At 37.4% G+C, this 20,564-nt stretch overlaps 1 protein-coding gene across 1 annotated transcript in view; it reads right to left on the bottom strand.

The window, feature by feature from the left end:
• Window positions 1-20,564, bottom strand: part of PEX7 (peroxisomal biogenesis factor 7) — a 42,506-nt gene that overhangs the window by 8,968 nt on the left and 12,974 nt on the right. Inside the window, exons 6-9 of the mRNA XM_014879080.2 lie at window positions 14,911-15,017; window positions 14,404-14,517; window positions 11,178-11,233; window positions 4,893-4,992 (exon numbers count right to left, since the gene is read on the bottom strand). Of these exons, the coding sequence (XP_014734566.1) occupies window positions 4,893-4,992; window positions 11,178-11,233; window positions 14,404-14,517; window positions 14,911-15,017 (377 nt within the window). The remainder of the gene's footprint in view (window positions 1-4,892; window positions 4,993-11,177; window positions 11,234-14,403; window positions 14,518-14,910; window positions 15,018-20,564) is intronic.

Genomic DNA, 20,564 nt, shown 5'->3' with positions numbered 1-20,564 from the left:
TTCATGGGATCAACAGACCAATGCAGGCACCTCTTCTCAGCTCTACCATTGGCCCGGTGCAAGGAAAGAGCAGACTGTGCTTTGGCAGAACATGCTGGTGACACCCTGCAGCTTTAGGAAGAAGAGAGTGGAACTTCAGGAAGGCCAAATTACAAGGCCAGTATAACAGAGAGCACAAGAGCCACAGGTACCACAGTGGTACCATCACTGTCTCCATAATATGGGGTGTTGTGTGTGTTTAATTCCTGCCAGCAACTGTGTACCATGCTGCTGCTCACTCATCCTGACCCCACCAAGTGGGATGCAGAGGAGAATTGGGAAAAAAAGGAGGTGCAGCCAGAAGGTTAGAAAAAAAAGTTTCCTCCCAAACTTGTTGACAGAAATAGCTATTTACACAGACAACTGCCCTTTTGTAGTGCAATTATGATCCAAACACACACAATCACAGTAGAAGCAAATCCAAAGCGATCACTATTTCTGTTGTACACAAGTTATTCTAAAACCTAGACTTCAGCATGTTCTGATCTGGCATGTTACAGATGTCTAATGTGCTTTTCACATACTGAATGTTCTAAGCCACTACACCGCTTGAAATCATTCCCACTGAAATTTATGAATCCTTGCAATTTAGGAATGACATTGTTCATAGCACAGAAGTATTGAGAAATTGAAAGATTCCTCTCCTGTTCCCATTAGATTCTCAGCAGCACAACAGAAATCCTGATTCAATGGAAATCAGTAATTTATACTTTCTACTGGCTGCTTTACAGAGATCAGAACAGATGTGAGGTGTAGCTAAAAAAGATTTTCAGACAAAATTCACAGTGCCAGGTTTTTTTTACATTTGTGTTAGGCAAAATTGTTTTAGAACTGCAACAGAAAGGGCTGAGTATCTTTCTGTCCATGATTTAAAGAAATTCATGATATATGTGTATTTTCTATTCTTTATATACTTATGGAAATAATTTCAGAATCAAGACAAGGAGAGAATGTTTACAGGATCTGTACTTTCATTTGTGTCATTAATGGATTGCCTGAAGATATTAAAAATTAATTCATTACTCCCATATGGCATTTAACCTACAAGAAAAAGTCTGCTTTTAAATAAAGCTGCAGAAGTAACACCAAATGAAGTTGCCTATAGCATGTACACATGAACATAAACACAGCAAAATCCCAAGAAGAGATGGCTTAAAGAAGTATGATATATTTATTCATCAGAACATTCACAGATCACATAAAGGGAAGGTAAATACCAGGAGAGAAGTAAGAAATCCAGTGAGATACTGAGCACAATTCCACTACATGGTCTAGCATTACCCCCAGGCAAGGAATAGTTCATAGACGATTACCATTTCCAATCCCTACATATATCCTATGTCATCTAGTGTGTATACAAGGAAGCAAACTTTAGTTGTTTTTCTTATCCCTAAACTTTGGGAAGAATTATCTGTTTTTAAAAACTGCATACTCTTAATGTTGCTGAAAGGGTAAACAGATTGGCTCAGTTCTAAATACTACACACCACCACAAATTTAAAAGATGTTTGGTGCTTAGGGTCTTGTCACTGTTCTCATGTGCACCTACGCTACTTTGAAAGTAGTGCAAGCCATTGCAAAAAAAAAAAAGGTGGAGTTGGGAGTATTTCCTCCTGGAAAACATGCCTCCTGGCAAACTCTCACATCAGCACTTGCAGTTTAACAGAGAAATACTCTGAATATCATGAGGATCATTTCTGTTAATGCTTTGTACTGCAAGATGCACATTTTTCTATGCACCTGAAAGTTTGTTTATTGTCTCAAATTTCTATGAATCTGACACTACCATTACGTTGGGGAAAAAACCTCACACCTTACATCTGATTTTTAAAATTCAAAGTTTTCAAAACCACGTTCTTTACATAGAGGCAGATAGTCCAAAATAGGTACTAGAATATTTAATTAAGCACATAGGAGTTTACTGTATCTAGCTAATATTAGTAGCTCTCTTCATATTCCTTATGACCAGATTTTTTTCCACGTTGCCTCCCTTAGCACAAGAACCAGCTTTCCTGCATGCACCTACTCTCTGCCTGTGGGGTCTGTTCAAAGCTCAGTCAGTTCCACAGGAATGTCTTGTAATTCCTAGATTACTAACTACTTAATCACAGTATCTATTCTGAACCCTTTCAATAGTGCAGGTAATTTTTTCCTTGACATGTAAGAAATACTTAAAAAATGCTGAAGTTCATTGTGCAAAGCCAAAGAAAACATAATCTGTCTAGACAACAAAAGATATCATTAAGAATGAAAGCAAAGGTTAATGACCAGAATGGTACTTAATTTGAGTATAAATGAATAGCTTGTCCATTATAAATAAAGTACCCTGCATTCTCCCTGGATCCTTCTTCTCTTTCTCCCTGGAGGAGAGAAGCAGTTCAAATCTGAAGTCATAACTCCTTATAAAGTGAAAATCACAAATCATGCAAATAAATGAAGAAAACAAATAATGGAGCTCTTCATCAGATTGATAAAGAACAGACATAAAGACAACCTACATACTGGGAACAGCAGCAAAAAATTTAAGCAAATAATCTTTGTTGGATGGATGCAGAAGCCAGGGAAAGACTCCAAGGGCTCATACTGGAAACAACTATTCAATCATAGAATAGCTCATCTAGATCATCTAGTTCAAACCTCCCTGACATGTACAAGGACAGCTTTCACTAGACCAGGCTATTCAAAGTCCCTTTCTGCCTGGCCTTGAACACTTCCACCCACAGCTCTGGGTAACCTGTTCCAGCGTCTCATCACTCTCACAGTAAATAATTTCTTCCTTATAGCTACCAATGATCTCTCAGTTTCAAGCCATTACCTCTTGTCCTATCATTACACGTCCTTGTAAAAAGTTCCTCTCCAGCTCTCTCGGAGGATCCCTTTAGGTACTGGAAGGCTGCTACAAGGTCTCCCTAGAGCCTTGTCTTTTCCTGGCTCAACAACCCAAACTCTCTCAGCCTGTCTTTGTACAAGAGATGCCTCAGCCCTCTAATCATTTTCATGGCCTTTCTCTGGACTCATTCCAACAAGTCCATGTCCTACTCAGACCTGAACAAAGTATGCTCAAGGTGGTGTCTCATGGGTCTTCCTTTTAAAATGGGGGTTATGTTTCCCTTGTGTTCACTCTTTAACCTAGTGAGAGTTCAATTTTATCACAGATTTTTAAACCTCTTTAAAAAAAAATTCATAATTCACATTGCTGTGATAGCCAACCCTCAGAATACATTAAATCAACTCAAACGAAAAAAAATCAGAGGAATATCAAAGCTGTTGCAAATGCCAAACTTCTGTCTGGAACGCACATTGGCACTCAGCAAACATGGGTATGTACTCTAGATTTATAGATTCTGTGCACTAAATCCAACAACAGACTTGCAGAATTTCTGTGTGGGAAAAAAGATACCTGAATGTACAAATGTCCTAGTGTTGACAGGTATCATTTTCCTTTTTTTAACATGAAAGTGCATGTGGACTTTTCTTTCAAGTCATTATCTACCATAAAGCAATGGGCTTATAGTCAAAGTAATCAAACATCTTCAATACAAAATGAAAGAAAAAAGTCTTCTCTCGTCATTCAAATCAAATGCAAACCCACACCAACTTCATGGAATACTGAGCTGGGCTCAGCACGTGCACTGCTGTGGGACTGTGAAGCCCTAAAAGCACTATGCTACACTCACTGCTCCCTCTGGACCCAGTGCAGCCAAATCACATCTGTGTAGTCACTTGGGATGAAGTTTCAATCCTCAGCAACTGGCCTTTAAATATTCTTGCCTTGTACTGATGAAAACGAACCTGAACCTTGAAAGCTTTTTTCAGCCTTACAAATTCCCCCATGTGGTTCACAGCATAGCTTTGTGCAGTTACTGCAGTACCACTGAAGCAACAGAATTTAAGGAACAACCAACCAGGCAGAAAACCCATCAAGCTATCATTTAGCTAGAATGGTTCCACATGCAATAAGCTAAGTATTTTGCCACACTTACACCTTTCTCCTGTGTCCTTTTACCAGCAGAAACTACAATGGTTTTAATTTGCTTTGTCCAAACAGAATGTGAATGCAGATGTTACAATTTTTATCTGGGGTAAAAACATCATTTTACAGTGAATTTGAGAAAAATCTCGATGCAAATTATATCTCTGGCACATTAAATAGTGCATTAGGACCAGTTAATATGTTTACAGTAATTTTTGTGTGAAAACTAAAGGCTTTCTCAATTTAAAGTAAAAAGTTACCTTCAGTTTTTCAGATTTTCTTGTCTAAAAAAATTTCATATTACAAAAAAAGAATCCTGTTTACAACATAGAAACAACTGTAGCAACAGAAGGAGAGGGGAATCCTTACAGAATGAGTATGTAAATAAGGGCTACTGATAAAACAGGTTCTACTTATTCACATTAATAGCTGAGAGTTTTTGAATTTCAGCCACAGATTAGGCCTCTCCTAAACAGTATGCCAAACCAGGCCTAGGCATCATGTGTGACACTACCGACATTTAACTTGACAATTTCAGTAGGTGCAAGAAAGCTCTGTATCTCAGCTTAGCATTCTAGACTGTTCTGTACTATTCTTCCTACTAAAACAAAATACTTCATTTTCCCAGGGCTCACCATGGCTTTCCTTATCTGATTTTGCAATCTTGTCTGTCCTGTCCTCCTCTCCTACCCAATGCAAGGAACTGCTTTACAAATAGAAATGGACCTGAAATGAGGTTTATTTGATAAGCATTCAGCCAGACTCACTTCCAGAAGCTGACTGCAATCTGGTGACTTATTCAAGATCTGAGTCCTGCAGCCCAGCCATGACCACAATGTCTATAACAGGCAAGTGAAAAGTAAATGCATCCCAGCTCTTACCTGACCACGCTTGTGAAGACTTAAATCGAGACCACATGTAAATTCAGTATGATGTTCAACTGTTTCCAGCAAAGGATTAGGCTTGGAAAAATCCCACAATCTTTAGAGAGAAAAAAGGAGGGAGGGAGAGAGGGGAAAAAAAAATCAAACAAACCACAACTAAAGTAATTGAAAGGCCATTTCAAAAATATAATGCAAGATATTGACAAATCTGTCAGGGTATTTAAAAAAGCAAACTCATCCACTTAGGAAACATAACAGATCATCCTCCTGCAAAACCATCTGCTGATTTGCATAAATTAAACCCCACTGAGCAAAGCCCTCTTTGCGTCCTGTTGTAGAAACCAAGATCAAAGTTGGCACCAAGGAGCAGTGGTGGGGACATTACTAAAAAAGAAGAAAAAACGTAGGCTAGAATATTCTTGTTGTATTTCTTGATGGCTGGGGAATTTTATCCCTGAAAGATATTAGCACATTTTGTGATTTTTCTCAGTTTTTAGCATCATTAACTATGGGGTTTTTATTTAAATAAAAATTACACACTCATTTAGAGATCTCAGTCATGCACATTCTCAAATTTGAACCTGTGTTCTGTAAAACAGAATTTAAAAACAAATTTGTACTACACAGATAAGCTGCATTACACAGTTAATTCCACTAGTTCATATTTTTAAAAGAAATTTTTCTTTTGAGCCTTGGTTGATAAAAATACTTAGAAAATAACAATTATGAAGCCCTCTACTTCTCACAGCTACTGTCCCAACAGATGCAATGTCCATCGATGCAATTAACAGCAAGTATGAGAGATGTAAGAGTAGACGGGATTAAAACAGAGGTAAAAGATACCTCAGTCATGAAAAAAAAGGATTCAAACCCAGAATTTTCAGATAGTAACACACAGACAAAATCCCACATGACAGCACAGAACTAAGATTTGTTTCTCTTTCTTGTGTTGTATACACTGCTGAGAAAAGTCCACAGGCTGCACAGCACAGCACATTTTGTGGGCTGTTAGTTGTAATCAAATTTTCTACAGCTCAGATTTTCACACAGGGGTCAGTTATATGCCTTACTAATTCTGTAACAATCACAGAGATCTCTTCAGACCAAATACAGTGGAAGTACTGTAAGTTCAAATCAATTCAGGTAAAATAGCAAACACTGGAGCCAGCAGGGTCAGTTTGTTTAATATGTAGATGCATTTTCCTTCATGAACAAGGAGAGTGGTATCAGCACAATGGCTATACCATAGCAACAACTCTCTTAATTTTTCCCTAGTACCTGAGATCTAAAATAAACAACTTATTTTGCAGGAGAGAGGAGCAAAAGACCATCTCAGCATTTCCATCCTCCCACATTTGTTCATAAGAAGGTAAGGAAACAAATCTTGTTTCTAAGTAATCATCTTCCTTACCACATTAGATTTCTACTAATTCTTGAAAGACAGATGCTCATAACTAAAAAGTATGATTAAAGAAGATAACTTCAGATCTACATGAATAAAAACCTAAAAAAGACCTTTTGATCAATTTAAAAAATAGCAAATACAGTGTTTGTTACATGAAGTCATGTCGTAAAAAGTCAGAAGCAGTTTAAAGTTTAAGAGTACTGCAACTTAGTTCAAATTCAAAAGACTGATTGGAAGCTTTGAAACCTTTTCTTGATATATAAATAGTTACTAGTGAAAGCCAAAAAAAATGTTCAGCCTTAGGACTGAGAACTACTGATGACAAATTAATGATGGTTCTCATAAAAACTTTGCAATTCAAAGTGAGAAACACTGTCTATAGCACAGCTTCCAAAACCACTATGGTGACAATATTTTCCTCAGAGTCAACTTCCATCACGTTCTGCAGACTGAGAGGGTAAAGCAATTTTTCTGTGACACTGTTTACTACAGCAGGACGGCTGTACAGTGAATGAAGAGGCATTCACAGCACAAGTAGGTGCGCTTGCATTGCTTCACTTGAAAGTGTATCTACAGAGTTAGCAGCATGAATTTAAAAAATGGGCCAGACAACCACATAGGCTTTTAGGGTCCCTTACAGGTTTGTACAGCCTGTACAATCACAGGTGTGTCACTCAGAACTGCTATTTTTACCCATCTTATGTATGAAGCCACAACTTTAGTCACATCTGCACCGATCACAAAACCCCAAAATCTGTATGAGTGCATGCTCTTAAACTTTTTAATGCTGGAATTGCTAAAAGTACAGCTTCTCCCTCATTTCTCTACAGTTTGGGGTTTTTTTTACACGCACCTGGCATGCAATTCATAAGCTGAACATGTATTCCAAGTGGACTGCTTATTCTGAACAAGACATTGCGAGAAGAGAAAAAGCCAGTCACGCTATCGATTTTGTACTTTGTACCATTGCAGTGCCACAAACACCTGTGCTCCCTGACCAAATCACTTGTACCAACCCAAATATAGTTTGTCCTGCATCTCTCCTACTTTGTCCTCATCCCCACTCTACCCTTACCAAGTGCCCCTGCACCTTGATCACTGGCTAGGAAAAAGAGGTCTCAAGTATCATTCCAGGTTCCAGTGTCTGTACAATTGTATTTGTTGTGGCAGCCTGTTTCTGAATGATGAGGAGCTAGTGGATCAGTAAGAAGATTACTTACTTGTGGTGTTGAATTCATGCTACGTCTCCTACCTTCCTTAAGGCAGCTCTTGGGGATTCCCTCTCTTGCATGCTCATGAGTTTCCATTAAATTTGTAAAAGCTTAGTAAATTTAGACTACAAGTTTCCTGTCAAATCTAGTTAAGTTTTCAATAAGTTTAAAAGTTACTCCAGGAAATGATTCTATGAAAATGCACAGATGGAAGCACAAAGAACTACTCATCAAGTCTATATCCTTCTGGGCAAGAAAAAAAATATTTATGATAAATATTTATTCATGAAAGCTTTACTAATGCTGTTAAGTTACAAGATGTCTTCATACATCATATTTTTAGGTGGGTGTGAATCAGCTTTTTAGAGGCTGCTTTCCATAAAAGCCCACTCAACAACTAATGCTAGCTTTCACACACAACCACACGAGGCACAAGTCACAGTAGCATGTGTATGTATAAAGCCAAGAACTTATCAAGAGGAACACAGAACTCAGTGCTAGTTTACTACACGTGTATCACACAATTCATCCCCCTCCTCCTATTCTCTAATTCCTGTGCTGACTTGCAAAACTTCTTCCTGCAAACTAGAAAAACTTCTGTCAGAGAAGTTCAGTGTCAAGTTACTTTTGGATACAGGCCAATCAGGGCAATGATGTTACTTCAGGCGTTAACTGGGAATATCTAACTATTTCCACACTAACATTCTGAAAAGATCATTTCATCACAGTTCCAGTGAAGTATCAACATTATGAAGCAATTTGGGTATAGAAGGACATTTTCCATTTGAGGAAAATAAGAAAAAAAGAGAGCAAATGAGCAAACACCCACCTTTTCATCTTCAAGGAAAAAATTGAAAAAGAATACAAGGATAGTAAGGATAACTAACTGAAATGAAACACAGTTTATTTTATGATCACCCTTATTCTGTAAGACTTCTTTGTGTTCCAAGTTACTGAACTTGTACATAGTGATGGAGAGCTGGAGATAGTGGTTTACCTTACTGTGTGTTGCAGAGATGATGTCCAATATAGTACAACTTTTTTTTAAAATTGCCTTTTTGCCTTAGGGAAAAGCTTCTGTGAATATGATCCAAAATCTGGCCTGATACCAGCTTAATGAAGCTCTATAATTTATCAGATCTTCTGTTTAGATTTTGGTGAGCACAGTCTGTGACTAATGCAGCAAGATTTCTTTTTTATACTGAAGAGTCCAAAAATACAAAATGGTGATTCCAGTAAAAGATGACACTGATGTTCTTCCAAACTGAATTTTGAGAGAGATAACGTTTAGGAATATGCATGCAGGCCTGAAGTAGTTCTGGAAATGTTACAGTACTTTGTGTATTTCCTGGCATTTTAATGATTCATTTGTATTTAATCTGCTCTTTAATTAGCCTACATCTTTTATGAGCTCTTCTAAAGAATAAGGGTATAGAGAAAAATTGTCTGAATAAAGCATTTACTGGACAGGGATTATAAATCATTACACTGAGTTATGTAAAAACTCAAGTTCAAATCAACATCCTCTTTTTCTCACCTCCCAGTAGGAAGCTGGCATGTGAACTAGGTTTCTATTCAGTAGCTTGACTACAGTGCTCCCATTCAATCATTATACTCTTTGCAAAGGAAGAAGCTAAGCATTGTTAACTTTGTTTTCAACCTACTATTTTTTCTTTTAGATACCCAGTTGTGATTATGTGCCAAATTAGCTGTACAACCTGAAACAAACAAAATCCCTGCCTCTTACATGACAGTTTGATAATCTGAACTAAGATTTGCAACTGTTTGATTAAACTATAAAGCTTCAGTAACGTTTAAGATGCAGAGCTCCGATTGTAAAGAATTGATCCAATAGTATGCTCTATTCTGTTATCTGCTATAAACTAATGCTTGCAGATAATTCTGAGCTTCAAACAGACCCGCTGAAGAATATAAATGAACAATATCATAACTAAGTTACTATTAAAATACTGCAATTAATCTGTTTTTAAGGGATTGCCATACCATGCTGTTCTACGAAGCAAAAATCAGCCCCCCCACCCCCAAATGGAGCTAAAAAGTCACAGGCCTTGAGTAGATTCAACAAGATCCATAATTAATGCCATGTACTAGAATCCCTATTTCTCTTCCACCTTTTATATATTTATCAAGGATTTAAATATGTGTATGTGTGCATAAATTCACATCCACATGTGTGGTATACATGTGCATATATGACAGGATGTGTGCATGTATGTACATGCGGAGTGTATGGTGCATCCAGTAAAATGACAGTATGTGGTAGAGGTACAACATAGTCTTTAAAAGAGATGTTCCCAAACTCTTATGGCAACAATGTCCCTCCATGATACAGAATATTTTGCTTGTGACACTTTTTCCAAAGACTTTCACCTGGCCTTCTCTAATGTTTGTTCACTTACACCAAACCAAACAGTCTTAGAAAACTTTTAAAAATCTTTATTTCATCTTTTCAATTCTGCTGTCTCTCTCTAGTCATGACAAGTAAATATTTGAACAGAAAAATAATGACTAGAGTGAATTTTGTGAAGGGATCCCCAAGCTCTGCATTTATAGACATGATGCTTTGTGAGGTAGTAGCTCTCTCCATCTTTTCTGACAATTTCCACATACAAAAATGTCAGAGCTGAAATTGCACTAGATTTCAGTACTGCATAAACCACATAGCGCCAGACCTGAAGGATATATAGTTGATGTCAAAAAGGGGAAGAACATGACAACACAATCAAGTCACTTCATTGCTTAATGGGTTAACTTCATGATGCAACTTTATATGATGTTATGGCAGAAGACTGGATAGATTTATGATTTAGCAACACATACAGACACTGAGAATTAGCAACAGAACCCTTTGGCAACAGAGCCTCTCAAGGTCTGGTGTCAGACCAATTAGAACACAACCAGACGAGATATTACTTGGGATGATTTGGACAAGTGGGATAACTTTGCAGTTCTTTATGGAGGCAAGAGGGCTTCTCTCATTTCTTAATATACTACCTACTACATTCAGTCCATGTTAGACAATTAAAATGTAGATCAAAGAATGTGATTGAGGTATTCAGGAATACTTCAGTGTATTGACTTACAATGCTGTATCTTAGAGAAATCTCAGTATCAAATCAAACTACTTTAGGACTTCAAATTAGTTTTAAAACAACTGTACTATGAGACCCTCAGCAGTATCAAATATACTGAGTAGTCAGGGGAATTTGCAGAAGCCCTGTCAAAAGAGCTTCCGTATACGCACTGTGGAACACTACCAAATCTTCCTCAGATACTGATAGGACAAAAACTTTGTTCATAAAAAGCCTAAATGAAAATGTGTCAAAGAAACACATGAATTCGCCTAACTAAATTTAAGAGGGTATTACCTTCTTATTAGACATTATCACAGCTGAATGCCACTACGTTCAGTAGAGTGATGTGAAAAGGATTGCAGAAAGCATCTGACAGAGCAAATACTGCTCAGCAGAGTGACTGAGCTGGCCTTTAAGCGACAAACCCATGCATTTTCAACATATCTTATGAAGCATCTGACAGCAACATTAACTACACTTTAGTATATTCACTCTGGAACTATTTTCTATTGCAAGCCATATTAAAATAGATCATCTTTCTATTTTTATGCAGTTAGAGAAAATACTGTACCTTACAGTAAAATCATAGGAGCAAGAGGCCAATATGGTTGCATGGAATGGTGAAAACTGCAAGAAAACAAAACAACTTCCAAAGTTAAAACATTTTGAACATATACAGACTTACTGTAAGTAGCAAGTTATCCAAGTTTAACTGCTTAAATGGTCTTGGTTGGTACCACATCATGCTGCAATAAAACAGACTACATCAATGTATTTCTTCCCCATGCTTCTAATTACAAGGAAATCATAGAATTAATAATCACAAGGAATCCTCTGTAGGATTCCTGGTTTGCTTAGATTTCATTACAGCAGTACCAAATAACTCTGTTGTAAAGTTAAGAAGTTCTGGAACAGTCATATAAACAGTCATTAAATTCTGCTTTTGGCTAATAGGCTGAGTTTCATCTCGTTATATAAATCAAGTTTCAAATCAGCTATGTGACCAGTTAATTATTTTCAGAGAGACAAAATCTGTGCCATACTGAAGAGAATATATTATTGTCACCAATTCTATATCCTACTATTTTGAAATTATTTATACAAATGGGAAAATTGGAGATAAGTAGAAAAACTGAAGGCAATATAAGATAATTTCATGATTTCCCCCTCTCCAACAGGGCATTTTACAGAATACAGTCTTCCATGGACTGTTGCAGATTGGTCTAAGAACTGCAGCAAAAGAAGGATGCAGTTATGCAAAAGTTATTCATCTCAGCTCTAGTTTTTTGGCAACCTCCAGTTTCCAACTATTTTAAAATCTGTATTTCTCAGCAGGAAATACAACAAGCCATTGACATAACTTGAGTTTGAAATGCAGGCCCTCCACACCATGGTTCATAGTTAAGTCTTCCTGCAAGACTTCTAGTATTCTTCACGGTAACTACAAAGTCTAAAGTTAAGTCTGGGCTGTTGCCAAAACTGCCCAAGTTGCCAAGAGAGGAGTGTATGCTGATGGCTGCTGAACTCTGCTGACAGAGTTCTCTTTACTATAGCAGAATTGAGAGATGTGCATACTTGAGGGAACTTGAACCTCTGCAGACTTCCTGCAATTTTTTTTTTAGGGGGAAAAAACCCCAAAACAAAATGAACCAGAACCTCAGGAAAATGAATACTAGAGGGGAAGAAGTCTGATGTGCAACAAAAAAGAATGGTGTACACTTTGCATAAGTCCCTTTTGCATGTCCACATAGTTTAAGATAAAGCAAAACCATACCGTCAAAGCTTTGTCATTAACCTTAAGTATCCTATGAACTTACCTAAGCAAACTCTATCAAAATACTTAGCAGAGTGCTACACATGTAAGTTGAAAAAATTTGCCTAATATCTTTCTGCTACAGGAGAAAATTCTGATCCATTTAACTGTAATCTACAATTTTTTCATCTGAACAGCTGTATACAGCCAGAAGATACCACTGTATAATCCATCCTGACATTCAACAGACCATTTCTCCAAGTATCTTTTAAGGTAAATGCAAAAAACCATAACTATGTGTCAGTGTAAGATATTAAGCCAGCTAAGAAGGTGAGGATCAAATGCACCAACATCAAACTCTCCCAAAAACGACTCCAGATGACCTCAGTGTGCTGATAATGCCCTGTACTGCAGTGAAAGACCATAAGAAATCTGCAGGAATCCTGACAGTATTGTGTTGGGTAGAATTCCTTGCCAGCCTCAGATCTGACAGTCAACACAACCCCTGAACAAGCAAACAGAATACAAACGACAGGCAACAAAAGAGTGTGATTTCATGGTTGGTTTAAGCTAATTTCAGAGTGCACTGCTGCCAAGACATGTGGCTTCCATTTTCTTTTCCACTTCTAACTGTGTGCTCCTGTCCCCCTCCTTTGTGTCAAGGCTTGCATTTGTGTGGTTGAGCAACAAATTGAAACAGCTTAGTGATCCACACAGAAACTAGTCACCTTGAGGGACAGGGTTTTCAGTCAGAGCCATCAGCTGCAGCTTTACAGCCTCTATAGAGGCAGCATCCAGCTCTCTCTCAGTTCAGTGTGACTGGTGAATTATACCACACAAGTGGAGATATGTGAAGTGCTGGCCCACACTGTCATATCTTATCATGCCATATCATGTCATGTCCTCAGGGACCATGTGTGTCTTGAAATGAAAGCAATGAAAGCGTGGTAAGATGGATTAGCAGTCATGTACTCTCAGTATAATGCACAGTACGATGTACTCTCAGTAAGATGCACATGGATGCATCTTCTCCTACAAAAAATATTTCACAGAGCCAGATTAGAGAATAGTCATGCAGGCATTAAATTAGAAAAAAAGACTCAACATCAATCACCAGTGGGGAGAGGAGGCAGGAGCTTCTCATGTTGTCTGACCAAAAACAGAATTTGTGATATGAAATTACTACCTGAGTCACACCCTTTTCTGACAAATTACAAACTAAGCACAGAAACTTCCAAGTGTCTTAGAAACAAATCAAGGCCATATAAAGTAAAATGCCAACCCAGGATAACTTTTCCTGCCAGTTCAGACTTCCTAGAAAATATTAAAAAACATACCTGCTCCTGAAAGGCTTTAAAAGGATTAGGTATTATCTCCTTTTTCAGGAGACTTTGATATTGATGCATTTGACTTTCGCATTCTTCGCTGGTTTCAACATTTTACACTGAAACATAGTTATAGTTTTTGAGTTTACCTAAAAACAACATGGAAAAAATGTCATTGTGCATTGAGAGCAAATTATTATTGGTGGGTGCTCTACTTGTACACAGATCCAGTAAAGTTATCTGTGGCCCTTCATGCATCAAGTTTCAAACTCTCTTTGAATGCATTAATATCTTCTTTGTATACACAGCAGTATATATTCACAATGTGTTCTGTATCTTGTCTTCTGTGAATATTGGCCCTTCATGTGGAAAGACAAAGGAACAGCGTCATTTAAAAATGAGTAAGGGAGAAGTGTTTTCCCCATCTCAAATTTCCCATATAATTGAAGTCAACCTTCCAACCCTGTCTCAAGCCCTCTAACATTCTTCAGGTAAATATATTGAGTTTGAAAATGCCATTTAAGGTAAAATCCCAGCAATCTATGAAACATCAAAATGTTTGACAGCGCTAAACTGAAAGTTTTCAAGAACAGTCACTGTTACATTTAAAACCCTGGTGGTTTTTTCCTACTTATTAGATAATATAAAGTATTACTGGCTTCCAGAAAAATCTGTGTAACAATTCAGTGATGGTCAATGGGAAATAAAATACAACTTACTTTTACTCTTCTGATAGCATAGGTATGACCAAGCAAGACAAACACTGGTTGCCGGATGTTCCTCAAATCCCAGCCTTTCAAGCTACAGTCAACTGCACCAGTTACCAGCAAGTTCTGATGATGTAACAAAAAACAGATTTAATTACTAAATTGTAGCAATGCATATGTTGGATACAAAAGTTAGATAAATCAAAAAATACAGATTAGTAAATCATAAATGAAGTGATGTCCCAAGTATGTAAATTAAAGAGCACAGAGAAACACAAACTGGTCTTCCACTTTTGACTACTCTGCCTACTACACAAGAGAGTTAAGCACAATCTCTGATCTGCTTGGGCTGACCATCTCTTAGAACAAAGCTCTTCGGAGATGAAATAGTGAATGAGAGCAACAAAGCAACTAGGCATATTTTCATGATGAGAAGAGGCAATAATGTTGCAGTAAAACCCCCTGCTATTTAATGAGAGTGGTTCAATTAGCGAAACAGTGGGATGAACGGTTTTATACCTCATCATATTTGCACCAGTCACAGCTCAAGACCTCAGCCTGGTGGGCTGGTATCACAAGTTTGACTCCTGGGGTTTTCACATCCCAAATTCTCAAAGTCTGATCACCTGAAACAAAGAGAAATTGATTCAATGTTGTTGCACCAATTACAGGATTCAGTCAATCCATTAGCACTTAGCAGACAAGTGTTTCTTAGCTGTATGAAATACAAATGATTGCATGAGGACAATCACGCTAAATAAAGCAAGTAACATTATAGACACATTACAGAAGACGAATTGATGCAAGGAAAGGTATCTGAACTTACTACTGCTCTTTCATTAGAGAAAAATATTTCATTTTACTACTAACACTTCCACTGTTTTTTAAACTCAGATTTGATTAAAAGGAGATAGGGTAAAAGACTTAAATAACATTTAATTAAACTAGGAGCCATGTAAAAGGTCCATTTAAAAATGAACTTAGAAGATCAGAATCATGAAAAGCTTTATTTTCACGCCATCTGAGAAGTACCACCTAGTCACATGCTTTTCGCACAAAATGAACAGTACTAGACATACAACTTATTTCAAAATTCCTCCAAATAAAGGAAAATTTATGATGCATCTATCACCTGCATTCATCATGTACAAAGCCCGCAGTTACTCTCAGTTATTGAAATAATGGAAGATAAAGTCATTCTACTCTGTTACAGATATGAAAGGCAACATGTGCTTTAACCTTGGAGCAAGCAAGCATGCACGCATACAGAGCAGTGGAGTCCAGCTTGAGAGCTGTTAATCGCCTGTGCCTCTCTCTTAACCTCTAGCCATAAATTTTCTTCTACCCCTAAAGATCTTTAGCATTTGTATACACTCTTCTTACAAATTCGGTTCTTAATGGATTGTAAAGACATCAAAAACTGCATCAGCTGACAGGACAACTATGCTTTTCAGTTTTTTTAATTGAGATTTTCTCATTAGCCTTGAATATTTAGCTTTGTGTCAGCAAAAACAGATTCTCTAGCTCTCTAGCTTATAGAGAGAGAAAATTAATTAGAATTTATTATTATGTTTATGTTCATTCAAGAGACAAATTTAATCACTAAAAGGTGATTAAAACACTCATGATTTCTATAGGAACCATGTATCAATACTACCTAAATTAAAAATTCACTGTTTTATGCTGCTACTGAAGAAATTATTGATATTTCCTTATAATTATTATTTTCATGCCCTTTATAGACAAGCTCTTCGATGGTTTTAGTGCCCTGGTGGTCACTGGCTGTAAAATATATAGCTGAGCACTAAAAAAAAATCACAGCTTTTTTCAAGAAACTGGCATCCCTAGTGCCACAGCAATATTCCTAATTGCATGAACGACCAGATCCTGTAGACTTCACAAAAAAAACCTATTAGACATTTGAAAAGTTTAAATAAATGAAGCAGAGAGATTGCTTCACTACATGTCACGAGTGCAGCCTTCTGACCGAGAAGACCATGGGGACCTTACTCTGGTGTTGGCTGGCTTGTCCTCAGCCCTCACGACTGGGAGAGATGCTACACTCTTGGTGGATAAATTCCCCATCCATAAGGTGAGAACAACACCCAATTTCTCCCTATTTTCACTCCCCTCCCCTACTATCAAGAGGAAGACTGCAGCTCAGTACACGGACAGCACTCCTGACAATGGCACCCTGCAGCCAGCTGAAGCCTCAAGCATCGCTACAGTGCTTATAAAAACAGGGCAACATATGGAGAGGAAGAAACACGAGCAGCAGGATTTTGGCAAAAAAACTGGTAGCACGCCCTGGATCCACTTTCCATTAGCCTTGCTAATCTGTTTGCCTGCAGAGGAAAGTTCAGTTTGAGTTTTAAGTCTTTCTGAGATATTATAATGCACTTCTTAAAAAGCTTTTATTTTAATTTCATCAGATAACATAAATTTGAAGGGGAAACACATATTTCACTATAGACAGGATCATTTTCCCCTTGCAAATAAATATATAAATCCAGGTGAACTAAAATGAACTGCTACAGAGATGCTACAGTAGCATTATAAGGGCCAAAAGCATTTGGAAAAGTAAGTTATTCAGCCAATATCAATTTTGACACTAAATATACAATTGCCCCAATTACTTCTTTTTTAATAGAAAACGCTGATGCATGAGAAAAGGGAAAATTGGTTATTTTTCTTTTTTCTTTTTTTTTTTTTATTTCTTTGAAAATGCTAGACTTAGCAGTTATTAATTCTGGCTGGCACTATCAGTGAAACGTTTTTAATGGAGTAACACAACATGCAAGTGAACCTTTCTGTGAATAGAAAAGACTGATTTAAAGCCAAAGGCAATCCAATTCTTTTATTTAAGTGGAAAAATCAGATTAATTTTTAAAAAACCTGATAAACAGTGCGATCCTGACTCAGTGCACATTTAAACAAACGTTTTTCTAACTTCAAACTTATTTCCATTACATATATATATTTACATTTAATTTCAACAAAAGCCGCAGTTAGAAATTTTGCAATTTCCACATTTCTGTGAGTACTACTGAGCATGCACTTCTTCCACAAGATAAAGCAAAATAATAATAATAGAAAGTCCGAGGAAAGCACACCTAGTACAATCATATTCACTAACAGACACTTCCAGTTGACATCCCAAAGTAAGCAACCACAAAAGTACCCAACATTTCCCCCATAAAATATTGCTATTTTTGTAAGAAGAAATTTCTCCATGGCAACAGATTTTTACGGGTCCATTAGATAATTATTATTTCAGAATTGTTTATACATTGTACTTGCTTGCTTTCTTTCTAATGAATATTTGTGAAATCTTGGACGAATCAATAAAACTACACAATATACACTCATCTATTCAAAACTTTTCAATTGATGCTAATCTACAAGTACACCATCCTTATACACAGGATAAAGATTGCTAATGTGAATGACAATGTCTGACAGTGAAAAGATAAAGCTTATTTAAGATTTAAATTTCATGTAGGTTTTATACTACCTTTTTTACGCGCAGATATATTTTACCCATATTTACCCAATTTATAAATTATCATCTCTGAAGTCCTGTGAGAACAACCAGCTAAGAAATCATTCCCAAAAAGTGCAGTGGTATAACAGTAACTACAAAAAATAGCTAGGTATTTGGGAGGCAAATAAAACCCCATGAAATCTCAAACACTATCTGAAGGGGAAAAGGACTCTAACTACGACAGGTCCAATGTTTTTCGGGAACGAACTTCCACTAGACCAGGTTGCTCAGAGCCACATCCAAACTGGTTTTGAAACACTTCCACAAATGGGGCATTTGCAGCTTCTCTGGGCAACCTGTTCTGGTGCCTCACCACCCTCACAGTATAGAATTTCTTCATAATATCTAATCTAAACCTACCCTCATTCAGTTTAAAGCATTACCCCTTTTTCTATCACTACAAGCATTTGTAAAAAGCAAAAACCATCGCAATTAAAGTTTGTCTGTAGTGCCACTGAATGATTACAAGTCAACATTACTTGCTTACTTACATGTATTTTTAAATATGAAACCAGATTAAATTATTTACCTTGAATCAAACAGAAAATCTGTGGGAGAATTAAAAGCAGAACCCAAATCTCATGACTCAAAACCAATCCTTCTATGCATGTTAAAATGTTGGTGCTGATTGTTTCTATCAGAGATAATTGTTCTGATTTTGGCTGAAATAGAGATGTTTTTCTTCCGAGTAGCTGGTACAGTGTTGTGTTTTGGATTTAAGATGAGAATAACGTTGATAACACACTGATGTTTTGGTTGTCACTGAGGAGTGCTTACACTAAGTCAAGGACTTTTCAGGTCCTCGTGGTACCCTGCCAGTGGCAGGGCTGAGGCTGCACAAAAAGTTGGAAGGGGACACAACCAGAACAGTTGGCCACAGCTGGCCAAAGGAATACCCTGTAACAGATGGCGTCATGCTTAATCCACAAAGCTGGGAGAAGAAAAAGGAAGAAAGAGATATTTGGAATTACGGCATTTGCCTTCCCAAGTAACCATTATACATGATGGCACCATGCTTTCCAAAAATGCCTGAACACTTGCCTGCCCATGGAAAGTGGTGAATGAATTCCTTGTTTTGCTCTTGCATTCACAGCTTTTGCTTTACCCATTAAACTGTCTTTACCACAACTCATGAGTTTTCCAGCTTTGGCCCTTCTGATCCTGTCTTCATCCCACCGTGGGGGAGTGACTGAGTGGCTGCACAGAGCTGAGCTGTCAATGGGGATTAAACCAATATAACAGTACAAGAAAACTCAGAACAGGAATAATAAAGCTCATGGAATTCCCCACAAATAACAGCTTTAGTTAAATCATTCAAGAGTACTACCAAATACACAAAACCTATCTCCATGCAGCACAACTTACTTAGCAAGTACACGTAATTACCACTTCCCAATTATACTTCCCAACTGGTCAATTTTAGTCTGATACAAAATGCTGACAAGCTAAAAATTAGAAGAGTTTTAAGTTATTTGAAGGAAGAGCCCAATTAATCCTTTTTCTAAAAAAAAAAAAAAAAAAAATTAGTGATATCATTATTTCAGTGTTTCCCAAGAGGATTATACACAAATCTTGGGACAATATTTTTTTTTCCAAAATTGACCAAAGTAATGTCTTAAGATTAAGCCATTCTTCAGCAAATGGCAATATTGGCTAGATACTTGTAACCCAAACGACACAATCCAAATTAACTTACTGTAAAAAACTGTTACTGTTTATTTCTTCTGAATACTAAACCATTTTATGAGATTTTAATATAAAATATTATAACCTGAAAGTGCTTTATATTATATCATGTGCTATATACAATACTTTACTATGGTTAGCACATAGGATAAATCGAGTGATAAACTCAGTGTTTCCTGAGAAGCATTTCAGCTTGTACATTAAAGAATGATTTAGTAAAGCTTATTTGATGTGCTGGTTTTGGCTTGGGTAGTTTTAATTTTCTTCATAGTGGCTTGTACGGGGCTGTGTTTTGGATTTGTGCTGAGCCCAGGGTGATAATATGGAGATGTTTTTGTTATTGCTGAGCAGGACTTGCACAGAGCCAAGGCCTTTTTGGCTTTTCAGAGTGCCCTGCTAGTGAGGAGGCTGGGGGTGTGTGGGAGGCTGGGAGGAGACACAGCTGGGACAGGTGACTCCAGCTGAACAAAGGCATATTCCAGACCTATGACATCATGCTCAGCATATAAAGCAGAGGAAAGAAGGAGGAAGTGGGAGGACCTTTGGAGAGATGGCACTTGATTTCACAAGTCACTGTCACGGACGATGGGGCCTGCTCTCCTGGAGATGGCTGAACACCTGTCTGCCCATGGGAAGTAGTGAATTAGTTCCTTGGTTTTCTTTGCTTGTGTGCACAGCTTTTGCTTTCCCTATTAAACTGTCTTTATCTCAATCCACAAGTTTTCTCTTTTACTCTACCTATTCTCTCCCTAATCCTGCTGGTGGGGGAGTGACAATGTGCCTGCATGGGGCTTGGTGGCTGGCTGGAGTTAACCACAACACTGGAGCACAAGACTTGGATGAATTCAGTACTGTGCTGCTAAGTCTTGAAATAACAGATTGCAAATGAAAACACTCACCTCACATCACTACATAGATTTGAGGTAACAAACGAAGCAAATAA

The sequence above is a fragment of the Sturnus vulgaris genome, chromosome 3, assembly GCF_052056855.1.
Source record: "Sturnus vulgaris isolate bStuVul1 chromosome 3, bStuVul1.hap1, whole genome shotgun sequence".
NCBI classification, from domain to species: Eukaryota; Metazoa; Chordata; class Aves; order Passeriformes; family Sturnidae; genus Sturnus; species Sturnus vulgaris.
This window is presented reverse-complemented; position numbering and strand designations above follow the sequence as displayed.